The 21,706-nt window shown below is 31.9% G+C and overlaps 1 protein-coding gene across 1 annotated transcript; it reads left to right on the forward strand.

Annotated features, from left to right (window-relative positions):
- The first annotated feature begins 2,971 nt into the window (after window positions 1-2,971).
- Window positions 2,972-19,714, forward strand: LOC134727311 (uncharacterized). Its single transcript, XM_063591688.1, has 4 exons — window positions 2,972-3,087; window positions 5,222-5,488; window positions 18,248-18,499; window positions 19,626-19,714. Exons 1-4 carry the CDS (start codon window positions 3,012-3,014, stop codon window positions 19,712-19,714), a joined length of 684 nt encoding a protein of 227 aa, XP_063447758.1. The 5' UTR covers window positions 2,972-3,011.
- Window positions 19,715-21,706: the final 1,992 nt, after the last annotated feature.

The following is a 21,706-nucleotide window of genomic DNA, read 5'->3' on the forward strand; positions in this document are numbered from 1 at the left end:
AAAATAAAAAGATAATAGTAACTATTTAATAATAATCCACTTGATACTGATGTTTTCGTATTTCAGAATTTGACAAAAACCAAGGAAAATTATGTGTTCCGAAAAGAAAACAAACCACTTTCTTATACAAGAATGCGAGAGCTATTTATAGAAGCATTTTCTCCGATTGTGCCAAATATAAAATCTTTTGGCCTTCACAGTCTAAGGTCTGGTGGAGCTTCTGCAGCTTGTAATTTTGGTATTTCTGATAGACTTTTCAAAAGGCATGGACGTTGGAGGTCGGAGACAGCAAAAGACGGTTACGTTAAGGACTCGTTTTCGGACAGAATGTTAGTTTCCCAAAATTTGGGTCTTTAGTATATTTTTTCAAAAATTAAATTATTAGTCCTTTTTTTTACATATTGTCCCTTTCTTTGGTTCAGCAGCGGCGTTGTCGTGTGACTTTGCACTTTATTTATGAATTTATTGTTTTCTTCATACTGTTTAGCAGTATGTCATTTACAATTTCATCAATACGAAGTATTTGTGGTATATGGTATATGAGACCAATACGAAGTATTTGTGGTATATGGTATATGAGACGGCATTGAGTAGTAATTCTGTTTTTTGAATACAGAATGAAGTTTGTTACAAGAGAAATATAATTTCTTTCGTTTGAACGTAGTGAATAAGAGTGAAATTATTTTCTCTTGTTTGTTCATGATGTATGTAGGTGTCGTGCTTAGCGCACGGTCATTTTTCCTGCCAACACGGGGGTTTTGGTCATTCAGCACGACAGCGCCGAACCGTCAACACACATTTATCTAAAGTTTAATTCTTAAGAAAGTTGGTAAATTTTTATTTATAAGTCCCCCTTTTATCGTAATTATATGATTGATAGGACTGGAGGGTAGTTTTTAATGTTTGGAAATATTATAAGATTATATTGTTGAAATTTTGTTTTGTTTATACAAGTTATATGAATTGTTTCATATCTTTAATAAACTGAGCAGCGGCGTTGTCGTGTGACTTTGCACTTTATTTATGAGTTTATTGTTTTCTTCATACTGTTTAGCAGTATTTCATTTACAATTTCATCAATACGAAGTATTTGTGGTATATGGTATATGAGACCAATACGAAGTATTTGTGGTATATGGTATATGAGACGGCATTGAGTAATAATTCTGTTTTTTGAATACAGAATGAAGTTTGTTACAAGAGAACCAGAATTATAAAGTATAAACTTGTACAACGTGAATTACAAATTTAACGTCGTTATCTTTTTCATCTATTTTTAAGAGAAAAATGACACCAAAAAGGTGTGTTAAGCATGTGACAAGCTCATTGTTTTCAGAGTGGTGACGATAATACCGCTTTAAGTACAATAAATCTGTACCAAAATACGTTTTTTTTAAACCGGCAATGAAGACATTTATCCTTAGGCCTTAAGGCACGAATTTAACAATGTAATTTTGTTTATACCTATAATGAATTATTTTCTTTAAGAACGTTGACTCATTCTTCAAAAAACCTGGACGAAACCATATGCTTCTAGACATACATTACTGACCTGTACTAGGTTATTATTTTCCATGGTGAAAATACAAATTATGATTTACTTAATTCGTTTTGTGTTGTTGCAAATGGAAGGTTTACTTTTAAATATTTCAATCCTGATAGGTTTAGGACCTACACAGTCCTGTTGTCCGTTTATTTGACTGAAATAAAAAGAAATCGTCATTGACGCGCATTTTTAATTTTAAAACAAAAAACTTAAAGTTTTGTTAAGTTATTGCAACAATACAGGAACATTATGGGACATCATTTAAATAATACAAAACTTTTCATATCCCTTTTAAAACACATTTGTGCGTAGGATTTTGAAAATTGTTCTGCTCTCTATGTAGTGGAAATCCTATTATGACTTACATGTATACTCTATCAAAATGCCAAACTTAAGTTTGTTTTTAATATAAAATGAGAGCGAGCTTTGTACTTTCATAAAAAAAGGGCGACGTCTAAATTTTATGAAGATTCTCTGTCTTAAAAAAAAATCCTTTTAAATTAAATGATTCTGAATAATTAAATTCGTTGAAAGATATTGAAAAATAATATGCTTTTCCGCGATAAAATGTCATGAATACATAAGAGGAAAAACATAACACCCTCTTTTATCAACTAGTTTGGAACAAAAAATTACTAATATTTCTCAACACCGTTATCCTACAATTTGTTGTGCAACACTACTTTTATTGGGCCTGGATACAAATTTGTAAAGTGTATATCTAGATTTGTAAGAGTACTTCACATTAAAAAATAAGCGGTATGACATATTTAAACTTGAACACATCAGAAAGGAATAATCCTACTTAGTCTGGTCGTTAAGGAGGATGCAAATCCTGCAAATAGTCGCAGATACAAAAATCTTTTGACGGTAACAAAGTCAGATTATGCATGGTTTAGAGTTTGTCTTGTGGTATAACACACATTGGGTTGTTATACGACAAGAAAAGCCTTAAAAATATGCATTATCTATAACTTTATCAATGTTGCTTTATTTTGAAATTAATATCTGAATTCGCGCTCTCACTGTCATGGTTTCTGTGTTTATGAACATTTTTTTTTATAAACGTATCTAGAAATCCTCGTAATCAAATGCGCCTTAATAGATGGGCACTGTAAAATGTGTCCAAGGAATCAATCGAACATTGTAGAACGTCACGGAAATCCAATTATTTTAACAATTTCATTTTTCATTGCTAAACAACAGAAAATGAACTGTTTTACTGTTGATTATTTTATTTTGCATTAAGAACAAAAAATGAATGATACACGTACTTTAGTAATTCAACCCTGGATTTGTCTTTTAATCCATGTACGTGTTTAAAATAGATATGAACACTTACCATATTTAAGTATTTAATTGACAAATACGACGGGAAAATGTATATGGATACTTTAAAGAATGTGTGTATTGAGTCCTTGTGTATGTATTATATACGTTTCTACTTCCTTGTTCGTACACACAAATGGCGAAAATAAGAATTTACTATTGTTATTGGTTTGTTTTGGAATATACAATTGTGTTTGTCTCGGGAAAAACAGGTAATGACAAGTAGATTTTCGTATTATTCTTTTTTAATTACATGATGGAATTCTTGTTTATAAATACATATGAAGTGTAGCTGATTTGTAACATTAGAGAATCGAATTCAACAGGTTTATTATAAAATTTGTATTTACATTATACATTATAAGGCAGAAACACCGATAGTGCCGTACAACATGCCTCTTATGTTTTGTAACAAGTTGTTGAAGCACTTGTTGGTTTTAATAATATTATGATTTTCAAGAGGATTTATAATATAAAAACATGCCAATTGAAATAAAAAATGTAGTTCTAGGAGCACTTGGGTTACATCGTGAAAGAAGCTACTAATTTGACATTCACACTCATATTAGAGAAAAAACTGGCAGACTAATAAGTTTGATCAACACGAATCCAATCTGTGTACCACCATAAACATTTCAAGTAGAGTTCAAACAGTGCTCGCGTGTTTTTTTCTTGTTAATACTATATTGAGGTCCACTCGGTTTCATTTTATTACAGATGTTACTGCACTAATCTGTATAAGGGACTATACAGCCTTAGATATTCAGAGGAATTTTATTGTTAAGAATAAGTTATTTTTCCCCAAAAGGTGCTTCGAACATGAGGGTAATCCGTGTTAGGCCCCGGTCACAACAGATCGTACGATTTTTTATCATGAAAAAATCTATTAAATAGTTGTCGTGGCACTGTCGTGCCAAATGTCATAAAATATATCTAGTGGTCACATCAGCGACGACATGTTCACGATTGTTCCACGATGGGTACACGACAGAAAACAAATTGTAATTGTACTGTTGTGGGGTTGTCGCAAGTCGGTCGTGCGACGGTTGTACTACAATCGTGAGTTGTTTTGGGCTTTTTTTCCAGGTTTTCATGCCATGGGATGCGCATGCTACTGTCGTGTTACTGTCGTACCACTGTCCTACGACTGCCATGCCACTGTCTTACGACTCTCGCACAACAGTCGTGGGTCACTTTAGTGTTTGACTCCGAACTACTAGTATATACAGACAGTTCGATTTTTAGCGTATCATTTAGCGTATCATTTGCCTTTTGCTTTCAATACTGTGCAGTATCATTATAAGTTCGGTCCAATTTTTTTCGTTTTTCGTATAGGTTTATATTATAATTGTTCAGCGAATTTAATCCAGGATGTCACTGGTTCCTTTACTGTTCACGGGCTCGAATCAACGCTAACAGGGCCGTGATTTGCTCTTGTTGAAGACCGGCAATGCGCATATTCATCAGGGATAAGCGTATTCATTCATGTGGAATTGCCATCCTCCTAAAATGGCACACGGTATGTCATTCCAAACTTTCATTCCCGCCTAATTGTTTTCTTTCAATAAATAAAATAAAATATTTTGCACGACAGACAATCAGTGTTGTGCGAGCATCGTACGAAATTGGCTATTCCTTAGACAATTGTGCGACTGTATCACGAGTGCCTTGCAAAAGTTGTGATATTGTTTTACGACAGTCGTGAAATTGTTGTACGACATTCGTGTGACAGTTGTATGATTGTTTTTTTAAATATGGTATATGTTGGTACCCACAAGCACTTTGTTTATCGCACGACAGTCGAACGACTGTGTTTAGACAATCTCACGACAGCCACACGACAGTGACACGACAAAAAATCGTAGAGCAAAAAAGGTGCATGTTTATTTTCGTTCAACGACACACGACGGCGTCACGATGCTGAAAATTAAATGCGACTGTCGTACGACGATCACAGATGACCTGCAATTTGACCAAACGTCATGTCGTGGCGCTGCAAAGATGTGTCGTTGGTTTGTTGTGACCATGGCTTAAATAGCAAGTAAGCACACACAGGAAATATGATGATATTGTATCAAATATAAGTTTCAAATGGTGTTAAATGTGTAATGCAAAATGACGGCAGTTATTAAATGGAGTATAATAAATGACTTTCTCTCTCTCTCTTTGCATTTTGAATAGAAAGACCATTAAGACATAATACGATAATTACAAATCACTCTAAAGGAAATACCAAATTTTACAAAACTAAAGTCAGTAATAGATGAAATTATAAATACATTAAATTACGTATGTAAAAGTAGCAATGAATCTGCATATTTTTTGTGTTTTAATATTTCATTGTAGAGCGTTTGACTTTATGTGAATATTTCGATCGAGGAAATGCAACAGTCGGTTGTATGAATGACGAAACATTAATTTTGAAAAAGATAACATATGGTGATTCTCGATGTCCGGAGGACAGCAACAGAGATAAATGTCATTCAAATATAAGAACCTACTTCAACAACCATTGTCTTGGAAACGACAGCTGTACTCTTTCCACCGTAACGTTGTTTGATAATAATTGTAAAAGGCCACCAAGACGATTATATGTAACCTTTACGTGTAATTGTAAGTATTCCTTAGTTTTAAAGTGTCCTCTCCAAACAAACATGCAAATAGTACACATTCTTTAAGAAAAATACAATTGTATATAGGTGCAAAACACAACTATTTACATATATGTTTAGTGTCAATTTGAATTTGTTTTTATGTAATTGTCACTTGCTAAAGTACGAAACTTTATTGTTTTGATGTAGATATTCATTCTACAGTTATGATGTTGATTGATTTCCAGTAATTCCTTGACTACTGTTGGACGCAGAACAAACAATGTAAATGGGCTGAACAAAATGTTGAATCGTCCTCGCAAAAAATAGTTAAAGTACAAAAATGTAGATTCAAATGAAACATATTTAAATCAAAACTACTTTCAAAACAAAATCAGACAGACATAAACAACTGATAAACCAATCAAACAATTGAATTACATAAAATACATGGAATGAATATGGACACCAATCCCCTCTGCATGCGAACAAAGTGAAAAAAATGAGTTGCAAATCAGTTCGAGTCACGAAAACAGCTACCATAAAATCAATACACACAATCAACGGGAAATAAGTAGGAGCATTGATTGAACGCTAGTAAAAAGCTCATTACCTCAGGCATAGATCACCTTAGCTGTATTAAGCAAAAAGTTTAATTTCGTAATTTATTTGGCCTTTTTTAACTACTTTGGATTCGAGCGTTACTGATGATTCTTTTGTACACGAAACGTGCGACTTGCGTATATATGAAATGTAATCCTGACATCTATGATGAGTTTATTTACATCTTAATAATATATAATTATCTCCAAAATACGTGAGCATTTAAAACTTTTTGAATTACTCATTATCTGTCCTGTCTCTTATGTGGCACCTGAATGTTTTTTATTCATTTTTTCATTATATGTTAGTTTAATTGATTCAAATCTCTATCTGCATCGATCATGACTTTATTATCTGAGACAACGTGGGGCCAAATGACATACACATATAAAGTAAGAAATATTTATTTGGCAAAAGTACAAAATTGTACGGCCACAGCTTGACAAAGAATGGGACTGCCGAGAAACATAATTGGCAAGTCCCTAGTATATATAATTAAACCTTATAGTCCATTCCTTATTCCTTATTTCCACATTATTGTCCATTCCTTATTCCTTATTTCCACATTATTGTCCATTCCTTATTCCTTATTTCCACATTATTCTTATTCCTTATTTCCACCTTATTGTTATTCCTTATAATGTCATTTCCTTATATATCAATATAATATCCTTATTAACATTATTGCTTCCAAAATATATCGGATGCTGGCCCTGGGAAACAGAAGCTCAGCGGATACATAATTCCATTATAAGAAGCATAATATATTTGTAGATGTTGTGTCGCTATTTTCGCCATTAAATGGTCGGAGTCTTTGTCTGAAGCCGTGACGAAGGATTGGGATTACAATGGTCGGAGTCTTTGTCTGAACCCGTGACGAAGGATTGGGATTACTATCGGAATAAGCTACCAGTCGTTTCAACCTGAAAAATAGAACAAAAACAGCAGAAAAACGAACAACATGATATAACATTTTAACACGTGCATAAAACTACATTTTAGGAGTATGTCTTTAATCTAAGTGGTGGGTGGGTGGGTAACTTTTGAAACAAACATTAGTTCATTCATACGGAACCCAATTTTTTACGTCTTCCCTCTGCTGTATCGTACGTGGTAAAGAAAGAATGATGACGTCACATTTATCAAGGTTAAAATAATTAACGTGACTCATAATACATAACAAGTTCCACCACGTGTGCAAAGCGGGACAACTCCCAAAACGTAAGCCCACTTTCCTCTGATAACCGGATTTATTCTTCATAGGAATAAATCTTATTATCTGAGACAACGTGGGGCCAAATGACATACACATATAAAGTAAGAAATATTTATTTGGCAAAAGTACAAAATTGTACGGCCACGGCTTGACAAAGAATGGGACTGCCGAGAAACATAATTGGCAAGTCCCTAGTATATATAATTAAACCTCATAGTCCATTCCTTATTCCTTATTTCCACATTATTGTCCATTCCTTATTCCTTATTTCCACATTATTGTCCATTCCTTATTCCTTATTTCCACATTATTGTCCATTCCTTATTCCTTATTTCCACATTATTCTTATTCCTTATTTCCACCTTATTGTTATTCCTTATAATGTCATTTCCTTATATATCAATATAATATCCTTATTAACATTATTGCTTCCAAAATATATCGGATGCTGGCCCTGGGAAACAGAAGCTCAGCGGATACATAATTCCATTATAAGAAGCATAATATATTTGTAGATGTTGTGTCGCTATTTTCGCCACATGGTCGAACTCAGTGGCTATGCCAAGAGTTATTGGACACTTAGTTCGACCACCGCCACAAATGCGGTAGCGACTCAACACACCCGCCGTGACCGTACTTTTAAATGACCACATATATTTATATCTAAATTACCCTGTTATGAAATAAGAAAAACAATTGCCCACATGAGATAAAGTAAAATTGAAACTGAATCCATTATTCCTACATGTATTAAAACCTTTAAAACTTAGAACCCATTAACACTGGTACTTGTCACCAAAGTCAGAGAATAAGGGGACTTTAACCTTTGGTCTTTGCATTTCATATTTTTAACCAATAAATTAGACAATATTTTTAGTTAAGTTTCTGTTATTTCTATACATGTACCATGACAACATTGATCCGTTTTTGAGAATGAGACAACAATATTAGCAAAATTTTGCAACATGATCTTTCTTTACGGATAACAGTTAACCGTCCTATAAACCCTTTTAATTTGTTTCAAGTGATATATAAGCAATAAATATAGTTACATGCAATAAAAGTGCCTTAAGTGATTCTAAAAGTGGTGGCCAAATGATATCATAATTATACATTTTACGGAACGCTTCGAAAGCCACTAGACAGGTACACTATGTATCTGATGTATCTACTTGAAACAAATCAAAATTACTAAAAAGGAACAGTTTACAGACACTGTGTCCTATCGATGTATCTACTTGATACAAATCAAAATATATTTAATTAAAAAGACACAATTTACAGACACTGTGTCCTATCAACGTATCTACTTGAAACAAACTAAATTATCCTTAAAAGACACAATTTACAGCCACTGTGTCCTATCAATGTATCAACTTGATACAAACTAAATTATCCTTAAAAGACACAATTTACAGTCACTGTGTCCTATCAATGTATCTACTTGATAAAACTACATTATCCTTAAAAGACACAATTTACAGACACTGAGTCCTATCAACGTATCTACTTGATACAAACTAAATTATCCTTAAAAGACACAATTTGCAGACACTGTGTCATATCAATGTATCTACTTGATACAAACTAAATTATCCTTAAAAGACACAATTTACAGACACTGTGTCCTATCAATGTATCTACTTGATACAAACTAAATTATCCTTAAAAGACACAATATACAGACACTGTGTCCTATCAACGTATCTACTTGATACAAACTAAATTATCCTTAAAAGACACAATTTGCAGACACTGTGTCCTATCAATGTATCTACTTGATAAAACTACATTATCCTTAAAAGACACAATTTACAGTCACTGTGTCCTATCAATGTATCTACTTGATACAAACAAAATTATCCTTAAAAGACACGATTTGCAGACACTGTGTCTTATCAATGTATCTACTTGATACAAACTACATTATCCTTAAAAGACACAATTTACAGACACTGAGTCCTATCAATGTATCTACTTGATACAAACTAAATTATCCTTAAAGGACACAATTTGCAGACACTGTGTCATATCAATGTATCTACTTGATACAAACTAAATTATCCTTAAAAGACACAATTTACAGACACTGTGTCCTATCAATGTATCTACTTGATACAAACTAAATTATCCTTAAAGGACACAATTTGCAGACACTGTGTCATATCAATGTATCTACTTGATACAAACTAAATTATCCTTGAAAGACACAATTTACAGACACTGTGTCCTATCAATGTATCTACTTGATACAAACTAAATTATCCCTAAAAGACACAATTTGCAGACACTATGTCCTATCAATGTATCTACTTGATACAAACTACATTATCCTTAAAAGACACAATTTACAGACACTGAGTCCTATCAATGTATCTACTTGATACAAACTAAATTATCCTTAAAAGACACAATTTACAGACACTGTGTCCTATCAATGTAACTTCTTGATACAAACTAAATTATCCTTAAAAGACACAATTTGCAGACACTGTGTCATATCAATGTATCTACTTGATACAAACTACATTATCCTTAAAAGACACAATTTACAAACACTGTGTCCTATCAACATATCTACTTGATACAAACTAAATTATCCTTAAAAGACACAATTTACAGACGCTGTGTCATATCAATGTATCTACTTGATACAAACTAAATTATCCTTAAGACACAATTTACAGACACTGTGTTATATCAATGTATCTACTTGAAACGAACTAAATTTTCCTTAAAAGACACAATTTACAGACACTGTGTCATATCAATGTATCTACTTGATACAAACTAAATTATCCTTAAAAGACACAATTAACAGACACTGTGTCCTAACAATGTATCGACTTGATACAAACTAAATTATCCTTAAAAGACACAATTTACAGACACTGTGTCCTATCAACATATATACTTGATACAAACTATATTATCCTAAAAAGACACAGTTTACAGACACTGTGTCCTAACAATGTATCTACTTGATACAAACTAAATTATCCTAAAATGACACAATTTACATACACTGTGTAAATATTCGTCCTGATAGATATGCCTGAAATATTTGCCACTGGACGTTAATCAACCAACAATCAATCAATCCTATTAAAATATCTACTTGGTACAGAGAAAATTTATGGTCTAATAAATTATCTGAATTAATGAAATATATTGGAATACCCTTTAACAAGCATTGTAATAGTAATTTCAAACTGAAACTAGAAGATTTCTACAAAAATAAAATTGAATTTGAACTATCTAAGATAAAAGATGGAAACTGTGGTTAACTTTAGCAATATAAACTGGTAGGTATGCAAGACCAACAATACTCTCTAATGAGAGATTTTGTAAATTTTGTACAGGAAAAACTGAAATTGAGATTCATTTCTTGAGTGAATGTCCGCAATATAACAAAATTAGGTCTAAATATAAAAATTAATGATATTAATTCAAATAATTTGGATGAACCTTTTTCCAAAATGTTAAATCCTATGTCTGAAAAAGGATAAAAATATATTTGTATGTATATTGAAGAAGCTCTTCATATGAGAGACCACCGTACCGTTTCATCAGAGAATATATAATCTTTTACAGTAATTCGTGCGTATACATATAATTCTTATATCTTATATAGGTGATTGTGTATTTTAAGTAAATTTATGAAAATTTGAGTAACTTAATGATGTATAAGTTTATGGTATCAATATCAGTTTATAATGTAATGTCTTTCCTACTGTTATGAAAGATTGTATCAGAGTTGAGCCGTCCTTTGATAATGCATGCTGTTAAATTGTATAGTATACACCATTGTTTGCAATACGAGCAGTCGAGCCAACTGCATAGCTTGTGTCAGGTTTGACGACTGTTTATCTTAAATAGCAACCAAAGAACAGTTATCTATGTAAAACATAACTTGTTTGTCCCTCAATTTGAACTTAAATAATATAACTATGGCCAGTATTAGAACAAGTTATAAAAACAAACAAAAATATCATACCTTTCATAAATTACCCATTCGTGAACCAGCCTCATATTGAGGGACCCTACAATTTATGGCATGATGGGGACCATTGCATCTCAAACATTTATGAATGTATCGACATTGTGGTAACATACATGCACCTATGTTATTGAACTCGTAAAACATTTCTGTTAGTGTTAACCATATTAACCCCATAACTAGGTGCATTTTGCTGCACTGTTTGAATATATAACATCCAAAGTTCTTGGTCAACAGTAGCCCATGACATATCTGAATTTCTAACTTTCTTTAAACGAAACTGTTGATTATGGTCCTTCAAACCTGACCCAATATTGAACGACTTGCACCCAACTTAACCGAATACATACATGTTAAAATATCTTGTGTATCTTCTAAATGTACACCAACATAAATACTTATGTAAATAAGGAAAGCATCTATCCATGTGTAAAAATCAGTAATCTTTTTACTTGGTTTAGTTTGGATAATCAGCTGTCCATTTGTATCTACAGTTAGAGAATTTGATTGCTCTGTGCCTGAATTTGTATTTAAGCAATCACTAAACCTACATATTCATCCTTAAATATTTTGTTCTGAGTTTTTGTGAAACATTTAAACATAGATTATCATTTACACTAGTTATTGGCAAAATATTAGAACTTTGTGTTATACCTGTATGTATTTGATTGTTGCCTTTCATTGACTGAGTCGGGAGATGTAACAGCAGCTGGAGAGTGCATAAGGGCATTGACAATCTGAACAACTTCATTTTTAAGTTCTGGAGTCATCATACATGTAGCTGAAACTTGTGTGGAAGTATACTGTCCAACGACATTGCTAGATCTGTTTCCCAACGGTGTCGGTTACGTCCCTCTTTTGTAACCTTTGGCTGCATTTATAACTTTTAGAAGGCCTTTTTGACATACGTACAGTTTTTCCCATTTCCATAAGATGTTTGATTTTTAAAACTGAAAAATTACTACAATAATATCAGTGAAACGACCGTTGAAAAGTTATAATAGATATACAATTCGTCAAACATCGACCCAACAATGTTAGATCTGTAAATTTGCTTTCACTTATTATAAATAGATATATTTTAATTTTTATAAACTTCATACATTTATCCATTATTGGTTTCTCTTTAAATTGCTTGCTGTGTAGCAGATGAAACATTTCATATAACGATAGTTTTAAAATCGCAGACGTCCATGCGACACGTGTCTTTAAAACCATGTGCCCAGTTTTTATCAGAAATTACTGGTCTGTTCATGATTCTATTTATGGAAATATAATTCATGATTTCCACTGAATTAAACCAACAATTAAAATTTACCATGAAATTTTTAGAAACTCTTCACAGAAGAAACAACAAAATATATAAAATCTTCAACACTATTTTATACTGGATCAAAACCATGTGCTTTTCTATCTTTCAAACTTTCCGAACCTTTTCAGTAAAATACTATTTTTTGAAAGACATCCATTTCATATACCAAATCAAAGAAATAAAATTCAATATTCAACCAAATTTGTTATAATTTGAATAACTTTTGAAACAAACATTAGTTCATTCATACGGAACCCAATTTTTTACGTCTTCCCTCTGCTGTATCGTACGTGGTAAAGAAAGAATGATGACGTCACATTTATCAAGGTTAAAATAATTAACGTGACTCATAATACATAACAAGTTCCACCACGTGTGCAAAGCGGGACAACTCCCAAAACGTAAGCCCACTTTCCTCTGATAACCGGATTTATTCTTCATAGGAATAAATCTTATTATGTTAGAGATAATGCAGGTTTTTAAGTTTTTCTTGTCGTATACTATTTAGTAATACTCTAGTGTGCATTATCTGACATATACCGTAAAAAATACATATATTTTAAATCTGCATTCTTTTTTTTTTTTTACCATACTAAAGTGGAATTTTCTTTTCTAAAGCATTCAAATATTGATATGCCGTACGGCTTATTTAAGGTGGTATGGGAGTCTAAAATAAAAATGATAAAATTTGTTCATACTTTGCCAAAACGTTGTATCTATTGATATATGTTGAAAAATATAATAAAAATGATAGGTCACCGCGCATTTTCTCAAGCTACGGGACGTGAAAAATGACACATTTTGTATAGATTATACAGGAAAAAACGCTATTTTGTGATTAGAAACTAAACAAAATGATAGAATTGTTAAATACTTAAGGAAAAGATAGCTCTCAGACAATGCTTTGATTATATTAAAAGAAAAGATAGGGTCACCGTATGTTTTTTCGGCAAAAATACAAAATAGGAAAATTTCATGTAAATCCTTTATAAAATGCACTGTTTTAGAGTTATCTCCCCTTGAAATGCCAATATAAAAAAAGATTAAAAACAACCAAAACTAATCAACATTTGCAAAAATATTATTATTTGTAAGTTCTATTCTTATAAATTTGATCTTTTAAATGAAAATTCACATTTAATATCTGCATTCCTGCATCACATTTTGCTAACTTGATGGAAATTATGGACCTTTGATTCTCTGTTTTTTACAATCCAAGATGGAGGAAGACACCCATACCACCTTAATGTGAACCACTTATTTAATATCTATATATAAAGTTTAAAAATCATATCCAGACCAAATAAAAATTACATTACACAACATGAAGCAAGTTACAGAGCGATATTGGTGTTTTGAAAATAGAATATATAGTCATTTGTTCATTTGATAGAGCAGAGGTAGATGCAGGTGTAAAAAATAATGACTGGACGAAGACCGCACTTAGTCGTGATACATTTACATGTAACATAAAAAAAACAAATGTCCATACGTGTCAGTCAAAAGTATGATTCATACTACAAAATGATCAGTAGAAGTCAAAATCTTACACACGAATGTGTTATATCTTGCTTGTGTCATGAAATGTTTCGCAATATTAAATTCATCTCACATTATGTTCCTTTATGTTGCCATAAATTAACAAAACTTCATGTTATTTGTTTCGAAGGTTAAAACGCGCGTCAATGGTATACGGTGTTTTAAAGAAGCTCTAGATCTCAAATATCGAAAAAATGTCTGTAATACACCATATTAAAAACTAAATTTGAACAAACTAATATTATGTTACTTTCTAGTGATTTGTTATGTTATACGTTCCTTAAAAAAAATTGGATTTTTTTTTTAATCGACATATTGCCATTGACTCGCAATAGGTAATGACCAACGGTAATGACCATCGGTATGAAATGCGTTTACTATAAGTTTGACAATTAACTATATGAAACGTCTTATTTTTATTAAGCTTATCTATTTTTATTATAATATTGTCTGTCTATAATAATAAAATACCTATATTATAGCGTCTTTTTAATGAGCTGTCATACCACAAATATGAAGAGATGAAGTATTAAAAGTAAACTATCACAGAGTGTTAATTACACCGATCATACGCGTACAGTCGGACCATACGCGTATGGTCCAAATACTCATATGGTCCGGAACATTTACATTAATTACATGTTCAAATACGTTGACATATTGTTTTACGTTTATCATAAGTTAAAAAGTTAATCAGGTTACGTCAATTTAGTGTCAGTTCTTTAAAAGGGTTCTAATGAAAACAACATTTTAAGATTAACTTGTAGGTGTGCATTAAATCAGTTAAAGAAGTGTTATAAAGGCTGGGTGAAGCATATGGTACAATCAGTTTGTTGTTATCAAAGCATTTCAATATAAAAACAAATGTTTTCAGTATAATGTGATTTAGTATGAGAAGCTGAATTGCCATATCATTGAATTATAATACCTCTTGTGTACTTATATGGTGTTATTTTTGTTGAGAACGTTGAGTCATTCTTTTAAAAAATTAACACAGACGATTGCAAGTTTCAATGAAATATGCGTCCAGGCAACACATAATGAGAAAATGTATTTTTTTTTCCATGGTGAAAGTGCAAATTTTAATTTAACTATTGTAATAGACATTTAATTCGTTTAATTGTAATCCCGTGTTGTTTCAAATTGAGTGTTTACCTCCGTCTTCGATAGGTTTAGGACAGAAACAATCCTTTATCTTGTTTATTAGACTGAAATATCAAAAAATCGTCATACATCAGAATTGCCAAAGACTTCGGTATCACTGTACGCAGCTGCAAAAAAGTCTTGTTTTTCATTCGCAAATAAAATGTGCAAATGAAAAGGATCGTGCACCAATTTCTTGCATATGTAAATAAGCTATGACACCGTGTGGAAGTGAATGTCATTCAAGCCTACATAAACGAATGTAGCTAGTGATGAAAACTAACTATGGCATTAATATTTATTTCTTACGCAGTTTTTGGATTATAAAATAAAAAAAAATGTCATGTTTTAAACAATCACTGTTTTTTTTTAGATAAAGTTTTTTTATAATTATTGAAAGGTTTATGATGCAATTTAAAAAAATATAAACGTATATGGTCCAAATACTCATATTGTCCGTTAACAACCAAACTAGTATTATACTCATATGGCCTGTACGGTCGGACCATATGAGTATACGCATACGGTCCGGAACATACAATTAAGAATGTAAACGGAGAATATGTCAGACACAACAAACCCGACCAAAGAGCAGAAAACACCCGAACGATTAATGGGTCTTCAACGGAGCGAGAAAATCCCGAACCCTGAGGTGGGCCTCATCTGGCCCCTACATAAAGACGTGTACTTATTCAATGTTGATATTATTTCCTCGTTAACTGTAAGCTGAAAAACAACATGATCATCTGAATTTTTCGATGTATTTTGTGATAATCAATTTAGTCGTCCTGGTATAAGACGTAGATTTTGATATAGATGACACACAAAAACGATCGATACTCTGATGATTAAAATGGATTAAGGCATTTAATGAGTTGTGGGGTTTATGCAAATAAAAAATACTTGGTGAAAAATACATGCAGTCTACACCAACATATTGACCTTTTATAACAAGTCGTATTGTCGGAGGGTGTTAATTCCCAAGGATTAGTCTTGTGTTTTTTTTATTGCTTTTTAATTTTACACATTTTATTCAAGCACAAAATCAAATCAAACAATTGTAGTTCAAAATTATATGAAATGAGTGACTAGATAAAATAATGTTTATCCATTTCTAGAACAAATGCATACATTATATCAAACATTTAGTCTTCTGTGCACGATTTTAGCATATTCCTTTTTAGCAGGCATATCTTATAATGGTTAAAAAAAATCTTCTTGGTCTGTTATGATGTGAAAATATGGCAGTTAATTATTTATCATGCTTTGAAATCGTAGTTTACCGACTTTCACTGAACAAAGAAGCATATATATTGAGCACGTGTATCACACGAACGATAAAATAATAGTTTATTTAAATAAAAACAGATCCCTGCGTATCACGAGACGGTTCGCGCAGAGTTAACTGCATACGTCAAATATATATATGTAAGCCTCAAATCTATGTCCGGCCTCAAATCTATGTCCTTTCCCCAAATCTATGTCCTTTTTAATATTGGGTCATAGACGTTCCAAATCTATGTCCTGTATTGTCTCAAATCTATAGTATCTCAAATCTATGTCCTTTATTTACTCAAATCTATGTCCTGTAGTATCTCAAATCTATGTCCTTTATTTACTCAAATCTATGTCCATTTTTGGCTCCAATCTATGTCCTTTCGTCGACGTAAAACAACAAAACTTTATCAAGTAGATGATGTCATTGCAAAAAAGGAATGATGGCGGAGCAGGACACTATTCCAAATGAAGGATACACTATATCAAATAAGCGCAAAAAAGGTATTTTAAAGGATCCAAATCCAGAATCGTTTTGGGCGGATATGCCGTATTTGAGAAACGGACACAGATTTGAGGTCGTACATAGATCTGAGGTTTACAGACAGATAAAAATGGTAATTCTTTACTGTCATTTTAGTAAAAAAAAATATGTGTAGTTTAATTCTTGAAGACGGCATACAAATTGAATAATGACCACAAACATGGAGAAATTACTTTATAAAACAAAAATCATACAAGACCGTATTTAAAAAAACAATATTTTTTATCAGGAACTTTCTAAGTCTCTGTTTAAATACAAGCGAAATAATCTACTAGCTAGATTTACTTATACTTGAGCTCTTGTACACACATGGAAAACACATACCAACAAATTAATATTGAACTATGGGAAATGACTTAATAAAAAAAAAAAACCTATAAGGCCAAAATTATTAGACGGGCATAAATTTGCGCATGCTGCTAAAAAAGAATTAAACATTACACAGTTTTAAAGCCTTTTCTTTTATAACGGACAAAGATTTGAGAAAAACGTCACAATTAAAAATCGGCCACAGATTTGAGGCCGAATTATTTTTTTAAGGACATAGATTAGCGATTGACGTCACGATGGGGCATAGATTTGAGAAACGGACACAGATTTGAGGTCGTACATAGATCTGAGGTTTACATATATATATATTTTTTCTTCTAAATTTCGACAAATTTAAGAATGTTCTTTAGAAAAAAGTATATGTATTTAAGTTTTATAATAAAAACGAGTCATTAAGTTATAAAGAAAAAACATTTTTTAATTTGAAGTTCCATATGAATTTATTTTTCGTATATGTATATTTGCATGTTTTGCCAAACAAAACGACACTCCTTGTAAGATGGAACCTTACAGAAATATGTCATTAGACATACTTTAACAAAATACTTTCGTAAATACATTTTGCACATGTATGATATTGGTTGTTGAAATATACTTCTACACTGTGCATAGTGGAATTATTTTGAAATGCTTTTTGCCTCCAGAATTTTAAGGCTTTATTGTGAACATTGCATAATGTATTTTGTTTTGATGTTTCTGTTTAAATATTTATTTTTTAGGTGACTCATTTAAAGATAATTAAAAGATGGGATGAACACTTTAATATCGATCGTATATAAGTAATTAAACAACATTCCTATTTTATTTCTGTGTCTCTAGGGTTGTTCTGGTATTGGAATTATGGAGTGTATACTTGTGCAAATTCGTTAAGTGAAGTGAAATGCCCAAAGTTTCAGTATATTCATATTACAAATGTCTGGTCAGACAGTGAATGCCATGATATTGACACAATAAATGCCATAGCTCGCCTTGACGAGTTGTGCAAAGAAAAACGCACTTGTTTAGCAGATCGAAATAGGACTTCCAGTCTGTATCATGAAAGATTTGTTAGCTTTTCCTATGGGTGTACAGGTAGGAATAATCTTTTCTATTAAAAAAACACGTCTCAAACTGCAATTTAATACACGAGAAAGAATCTCAAGAAGTACACTAAAAGTATAATAGAGTGAACATATTACACTCTCAAATATATAATAGATAAAATTATGAAAACAATGTCGATTAGCCTTGTTTCAAGTAATGTGTATTCAAGCGACAACAGATGTAGTCATATGTTTTATCATCATGAAATACAACCATTTACTCGTTTTCATAGATAAAATGGTTGGTTTTCAATGCTTACAGAAACTATTATACAAAATGGCATCTTGTTCTTGTTATGATGATATTTAAGTCAAGAATATGATAGCTGTTTTCCATATATGGATATGTTTTAAATTTTTGATTTTGCCATATGATATAGGAATTTTTCTTGGTTTTTGGTATTTTTGTAATTTTACTTCATATAGATGGTAATTTGGATTCAATCAATGAACATATTGTTTCTTTTAATAATTTCATTCTAACGTTTTTTTATTCAACACTACAGTTAAATCTATAAATTACATATAATACCATTGACTCTTTATCTTACATAACAAAACAATTATTGTTCACAAGCAAGTTACGTTTATGATCATTCTTTTTTCAGAATACTAATAACGTCTGTATACTTGTTTCGTTTTGAAAATTCAGCTGTACACTGATCATGAATAACACATTCAGAAACTAGTACAGTATTCATGTATTTTGTATTGCTGAAATACTTATTGTAGCTTTGATATTTTATCATGGTAAATGTTTGTTTATGTATGAGTTTGCGTTATTTAGAGATTTACACTGAGTGTTTTTGTTATCTATTATGTATGTTTGTTTTATTAACACATCGTTTTCAATGCAATAGAATGTTATACGACGGTCAAACAAGTGAGAGGATTAGCTAGCTTTGTAATCAGACTTGATACCCTATTTTCTACTTAAGCACATGACTATACCAATTGAGGAATATGACAGATATTATCCATTCGATTGATGTGTTTGAGGTTTTGATTATGTTATTTGATTAAGGACTTTCCGTTTTTAAATTTCCTCAGAGGTCATTATTTTTGTGATTTTTATCGATTGAAAAATATGATTATTTCTTTCTATCTTCTTTCAGGACCAACAGAATCTCCAGTTACAGAGGACACTCCTAGCACGTATTACGGTAAAAAAATATGTATTGTGAAGTGTGTTATCTTTTTTTAGTATCCATAACCTATCTACGATAGGAGAGGGCATTATGTTTTCTGAACTATGTGTCCTTTCGTCTGTTCGCCCGTTCATCCATCATTTTGTGAAAATGGAAAGTACTTGGAAAAATTTCCCTTTGGCGTTTTTTCAAAATCAAAGGATGTTCCTAAAATGTATCTAATAGGATAGTAGCTAGGAACTTACTGATCGTAACCAACTTTGTGTGACCAGAGATTACTAAATTAAAAGCCTACAGTCCAAGTTTCATGGCAATTATAAGATTTATATTATAGACAAAATATTTTTAAAGACTAATTTGATCTACAACAAATCAGACATGTAGAATGTTTGATAAATATTCAAAAGTCAAAATTATACAAAATTAATGGATAAGTATGTGCCCATTAGCATGTTTAGTAGGTTTTTGAATGAAAGGTGGGGGGGGGGGGGGGGGGGAGGGGGGCTTGTATGAAGAGGTGATCATTTCCTGCAATTTAAAACCTCCTGAATGTTTTTGTTGTATACAAAATCCCAGTGGCGGGCGGATCCAGAATTTTTCACAAGTGGGGCTCACTGACTGCCTAAAAGGGGACCCGCTCGGGTTATGCTCCAGTGATTCCCTATATTATTAACCAAATTTTTCCCAGGGCTGCCTCTGAATCCTCCCATATGTTTAAAATGTACTTTAACTAAAAAGGAAATTACAAATGGCATAGTTTATTACAATGTACATGTAATAATTTAATAGAACGTTATGTATTAAAAAGTATTAGGCCAAAAACACTTGAAATAGTTCAGGGTCAATTTAGGCCCCTAGCACATACATTACATTTAAAAATGCATACTACATGTACTGCAGCTGAAGTTATCAAAATTTGCTTATTGGGGGCCTGATGTCTATTGCATGTTATTTAAGTCTCAAGAGGCATACATGTATATTTGAACCAATTACTATCCTACAGTAGAAAAGAAAAATAACATGTGAAATACAGCAGTTACAAAAAATATTGTAAAATGCGAATATACTGAAATCTTTAATTTTATGACAGACTTTATGTACATACAAACCTCATCACATTTTTCTTGCTCCATAAAGTTTGTAAGACAAGGGTCCCGACTATTCATACAACTTATTCTGAAAATTTATCTGTGATAATCTACTTTTCGCTAGATTTAGAGTTCAAAAATGAATAATACAAATTGATAAAACCCCTATGTTGTACCAAATTACACCACTGTGCCAGGTTAAGGGGAACGGTTGTCACCTTCAAGTATTAACCTCACAACATTATGTATGTGTCTGTCCAAAGTCATGAACCTGTAATTCAGACAGTGTTTGTCTTTTGTTGTGTCACATATTTTTTTTAGTTCATCATTTTGTACATTAATATGCCTTCAATTTTCTCATTTGAATTGTTTTTCATAAGTCCTTGAAGGGCCTTTTACATCTCACTATGTGATAACAGCTTTTGACCTGTAGCTGTTAACTTCTGTGTCATTTGGTCTATTGTGGAGAGTTGCCTCATTAACAATCAATACTCATATGATACCACATCTTCCTTTTGTATTGAAACACAAATATTTACACATAAAAACCTTTGAGATAGAAAGTCAGAATGAGACTTATGGATAAAAACTAAGCAGACTGTCAGCTCACACTTTTCATATGTTGTCACAAATATGGTTTAAGCACAATAATAACCAGACACGGCTTTATACAACCGCATAGGTCAGCCCCTCTTTGAACAACGAACAACTTCTGTCATTTATTTTGCTAAAAAAAATCTCTTGGATGGCTGATGACTGGCAAATGTTATTTCAATTTTATAAAATAGAGACATTAAGCTATACAGTCTGAAAAAATTATCTACTTCTGTCATTTATTTTGCTCTGAAAATTCAATCAAAGTGATTTTATGTCTGTTTTTCTTATATTTAGCCGATTTGCACTCATTTTCAGCGGTCAAAAAATCTCTTGGATGGCCGGTGACCCCCAAATTTTGTTTCA

This window comes from Mytilus trossulus, chromosome 8, assembly GCF_036588685.1.
Source record: "Mytilus trossulus isolate FHL-02 chromosome 8, PNRI_Mtr1.1.1.hap1, whole genome shotgun sequence".
NCBI lineage: Eukaryota > Metazoa > Mollusca > Bivalvia > Mytilida > Mytilidae > Mytilus > Mytilus trossulus.